At 65.2% G+C, this 4,039-nt stretch overlaps 2 protein-coding genes across 2 annotated transcripts in view; both read right to left on the bottom strand.

Annotated features, from left to right (window-relative positions):
* Positions 1–1,964, bottom strand: part of TROAP (trophinin associated protein) — a 6,549-nt gene extending 4,585 nt beyond the window's left edge. The window contains exon 1 of the mRNA XM_006035238.3: positions 1,887–1,964. Within this exon, the coding sequence (XP_006035300.1) occupies positions 1,887–1,964 (78 nt within the window). The remainder of the gene's footprint in view (positions 1–1,886) is intronic.
* Positions 893–3,576, bottom strand: PRPH (peripherin). Its single transcript, XM_014525485.2, has 6 exons — positions 3,385–3,576; positions 3,151–3,276; positions 2,761–2,981; positions 2,640–2,689; positions 2,380–2,465; positions 893–2,066 (listed from the first exon to the last, which is right to left on the bottom strand). The coding sequence occupies exons 1-6, from the start codon at positions 3,532–3,534 to the stop codon at positions 2,019–2,021; spliced, it is 681 nt and encodes a 226-aa protein (XP_014380971.1). The 5' UTR covers positions 3,535–3,576; the 3' UTR covers positions 893–2,018.
* Between the last annotated feature and the right edge of the window lie 463 nt (positions 3,577–4,039).

Below are 4,039 nucleotides of genomic sequence, written 5' to 3'. Positions count from 1 at the left end.
GGCGCAGAGCGAGCCAATAGGGAGCGAAGAACGGGGCGAAGGGGGGGGATTCGTGGGTTTCCCTCCGGGGGAGGGGTGATCTCGCGAGATTTCACTTAGCGCATGGAGGGCGGGGGCACCCGGCGTGTCGGTGACGTCATTACGGTCTAGCCCCGACCCCGGGGGGGGGGGGAAGGAAGAGACTGGGGGCGCGCACCGTGGGTCAGAGTCGCTCCGTGCCTCAGTTTACCCAGCTATAAAATGGGTCCCTTTCTTCCAGGGCAGGGACAGAGGCAGAAATCCAACGGGCCGGGGGAGCGGGGTGGGCCTCAGTTTACCCGGCTATAAAATAAGCTCTCTCCCTTCGGGGGAGCAAGAGAGGCAGAAATCCAATGGGCGGGGGGGCTCAGTTTACTCGGCTATAAAGTAGGTCCGCTCCTTCCAGGGGAAAGAGACAGGCAGAAATCCAGCGGTGGAGGGAAGGAGGGGGGCTCATGGGGACAGCTAACTAATTCTGGCAAAGGCGGGGTTGAACCGGCAGACCCCCCAGCCCAACACAGCGACAGGCACTGGGCTGCCCCCTACCCGCCTCGCGGCTGGGATCCCGTCTCCCCCCTGCTCCGTTCCAGGTGCTGTACAAGCCCCATCCTGCCCAGCCCAGCTCACCTCCCCCAGACAGAAACAAAGACCCCAGCCCTGCCCAGACCCCCCAGGGCTGGGTGAGACCCCCGCTGCCAGGGGACCTCAGCCCCCCCCCCCCCCGCTGCCAGGGCACCGTCCAGTCACATGGCCCAGTCTGTTGCACTTGGCCCCACTGGCCCAGAGCACAGAGGGGAGGGCGGTCATTAAGTAAACCATAATTAAACTATAATTAAACTGTAAGTTGGAATGGCAGGTTGCTTCCACGCCCCGGCTCACAGGATGCCCCGAGCACCATGGGCTGCAGCCCCAGTGTCCCCAGGACTGTGGTAACACTGGGGTCGCCGCCTTGCCTCCCCCCCCAGCCCGGGTGCCGCAAGGGGGACACAGCAGAGCAGAGCTCCTCACTAGGCTTTTTATTGGCTGGACAAGCGGATACACAGCGGGGGTCCGTCGCTGTTCAGGCAGGTCGGGGAAGACCCAGGAGCACCACAGCAACTCCTGCAGCAGGTGTGGGGGGGGTCCCCCAGGGCTGGAGGGGAAGGGGTGCAGCTGGCCGAGTGGCCCCAGTCACATCCCCCTGGTTTGGTCCAGAGCGGACCGAGGCAGAGGGAGGGGATGCTGAGGCAGAGGCACCGAGTGTAACAGAGGGGGAGCAGAGCACAGAACAGGGGGAGCTGCAGAGAAAAGAGCCAGGGGCAGGGAATGGCCCAGACTCGTGCCAGATGGATGCCACCACCCCGAGCCCTCTGGCCTAGGTGAACCCTGGGCCTGGGGCACAGCTTTGCAGCTGGGCCTGGCTGCAGGAGGCAGAGATGGGTGCTGGGGCAAGTCCATGCTGGAAGCAGGGAGATGGGCCACAGTATAAAAATGGGGCAGCTTTGGTATCAGCCCTTCGGGCCGGGTGGGACCCTGGCTCTGGGCAGGAAGCACTCGCTATGGGCACCAAACTTGAACAGCAGCAGCGCCGGCACCCGCCTCCACGGGGGACCCAGGCAGCGCCAGGCCCAGGACACAGCCCTGCAGGCGACAGCTGGTCCTGGATCCTGGTGTCAGCCTCCACCAGTGCCGGGCTCTGCCCCCCTCCCAGTGCCAGTGGTGTTGGTGAGGCAGGTCCTGATGCTTCAGAAGAAGGTGGAGGCCCCCCAGAGGAGGCAGGGGAAGGGGAAGCTGGGTGGGGGCAGGGCAGGGCAGGACTCCTAGGTCCCTCCCTGCCAGCAGCCCCTGCCCAGGCAGGGTTATTGCTCTGCTCTCCCGTCCCCGAGCACCATGGGCCGGTGGAAGTTGGGTGTGCGGGGGTGCCGGGGCTCAGAGGTATCAGTAGTCGTGTAAGGCCGGTGCGGCATGGGGGAGTGGGGGGCGGGCTGCAGTGGGGGGCTGTGCGGAGCCTGGTGCTGGGGTCACTTCTCTGACTCCGCTCTCTGCTCCTTCTGCGACTCCGTCACCACCTGCCAAGGAGCAAGGGGTCAGACCCGGTATCCCTCTGTGCCAGGCTGGGGCCTGCCCATGTGGCAGCTTGAGGGGGAAGCAACGCCCCCAGGAGAGTTGGGATGGAGCCCAGGCATCCAGCAGACCCTGCTCTAGCCCTTAGGTCATGCGTCCCCAGGCCTGAGTGAAACCCAGGAGTCCTGGCTCCTTCCAGGGCCAGGAGAGAACGCAGGTGTCCCTTCTTGCACCCTGTACCTGCCCCCAAGTCCAGCCAATGTTGGGCTGGGCCCATTCCCAGGTGGAGGCTGCGCTGGGTGGTGGGGGGGCATTCACCTCTCCATCCCGGGTCTCAATCGTTTTGATCAGAACCATTTTTCTGGTGTGTGTCTCCACCACTGGCACCGGCTCTGGCTCTGGCACTGGTGGGCAGAGGGGACATCAGGGAGGTCTCCAAGTCCTTCCTCTCCCTTTGCCCTCCAGGCCTCAGGCATGCAAGGTCCTGGGTGCACAGGGGGCAGAGATGCCCGGGGACAAGGCACACAAGACTGTGCCCTCCCCCCGTCCCTCCCACAGCACTGAGGGCATGGACTCACCTGAACTTTTCATGGTGAAGGAGGGCATCAGCTGCATGGGCACAGTGATCCTGGGGCACAGACAGGGTGGTGAGCATGTGCCTAGGCCTTGCCCCACTGCCCACCCTGGTGCAGCGCCTACCTGCTCTCCTCGCCCTCCAGCAGCTTGCGGTAGGTGGCGATCTCGATGTCCAGCGCCATCTTGACATTGAGCAGGTCCTGGTACTCACGCAGGTGCCGCGCCATCTCCTCCTTCATGTGCTGGATCTCCTGCTCCAGCCGCCTCACCGTGTCCTGGTAGCTGCTGATCTCCGCCCCACACTGCTCCTCGAGCTCCCGCATCTGCCGCAGCAGCGCTTCGTTCTGGGGGGTGCAAGAGGTGGGGGGAGGTGAGCTCACAGTCCCTGAGGCCCAGGATGACTGGCTCCAGACTGAGCACCCCCCCGGGATGCTGCACAAGGCAGGCGGCAGGGGGTGCTGTCCTAGTGCCCGGGCACCCTGTTATGGAGTGCAATGCACCCCAGGGACTCACGGTTCCTTTGAGGCCGTCCACCTCGCAGGTCAGGCTCTGGATCTGCCTCCGGGACTCGTTCATCTCCTGCTTGGCCATGCGCAGCGCCTCGTGGTTCCGGTTGGCTGCGTCTGACAGGTCAGCGAACTGAGGGGTGGGGATGGCACCATCAGGGCAGGGGTCAGGAGCTGTCAGGGCCTTGTACCCGCTACCCTGGCACAGGCCTCGGCCTGGGGCAGCTTCCAGGGTGCTGACCTTGGACTTGTACCACTCCTCGGCCTCCTGCAGGTTCTTCACCGCGATGCTCTCGTACTGGGTGCGGATCTCACGCAGTGCCGCCGTCAGGTCCGGCTTGACCTGCTCCATCTCCACTTGCACTTGCTGGCTCTGGGCAGTCTCCTGCATGTCACGCAGCTCCTGCCCGTGCCCACCACAAGCGCCAGGACAGAGCGGAGCATCAGGCAGACCACCGGCCCCCTCCCCTAAAGAGGCTGCTCAGCCTGCCTCCCTCCCCCCCCTTGCGGCCCGCGGGCACCTGCAGTTCTGTGCGTTAGCACCAGGTGGCGCAAAGGCATCTCGGCTGCAAAGTGTGCGGGGGGTGGGGGGGAATCCCTGCAGACCACCCGGGCCAGCTGCCAGCTTGCTCAACTCCTGGGGTCCCCAGCCTGCCCCCCCAAGTCAGCACCCCCTAGACTTGCCCCTCCCGGGCCAGGTCACAGCTTGCTCAACTCCTGGGGTCCCCAGCCTGCCCCCCCAAGTCAGCACCCCCTAGACTTGCCCCTCCATCTCCAGAGTCAGTGCCCCATAGACCTGCCGCCCTCCTCCCGATTCCCAGGTCCGCACCCCCAGGGCTACCCCGCCCTCCAGGCCAGCACCCCTGCCTGCCTCCCCCATTCCCAGAGTCAGCACC

The sequence above is a fragment of the Alligator sinensis genome, unplaced genomic scaffold (assembly GCF_000455745.1).
Source record: "Alligator sinensis unplaced genomic scaffold, ASM45574v1 scaffold1065_1, whole genome shotgun sequence".
Classification (NCBI taxonomy): Eukaryota; Metazoa; Chordata; order Crocodylia; family Alligatoridae; genus Alligator; species Alligator sinensis.
The sequence above is the reverse complement of the archived record's forward strand: the minus strand, read 5'-3'. Positions and strand labels throughout refer to the sequence as shown.

Bases quoted from the DNA above. Each gene is read 5' to 3' on its own strand.
- PRPH (XM_014525485.2), bottom strand. From the start codon at position 3,534: ATGCAGGAGACTGCCCAGAGCCAGCAAGTGCAAGTGGAGATGGAGCAG. The intron at 2,982-3,150 runs GTGAGTCCCTGG...TGCACCCCCCAG, and splicing joins TGGACGGCCTCAAAGGAACC to AACGAAGCGCTGCTGCGGCA. The intron at 2,690-2,760 runs GTAGGCGCTGCA...TCTGTGCCCCAG, and splicing joins CTGGAGGGCGAGGAGAGCAG to GATCACTGTGCCCATGCAGC.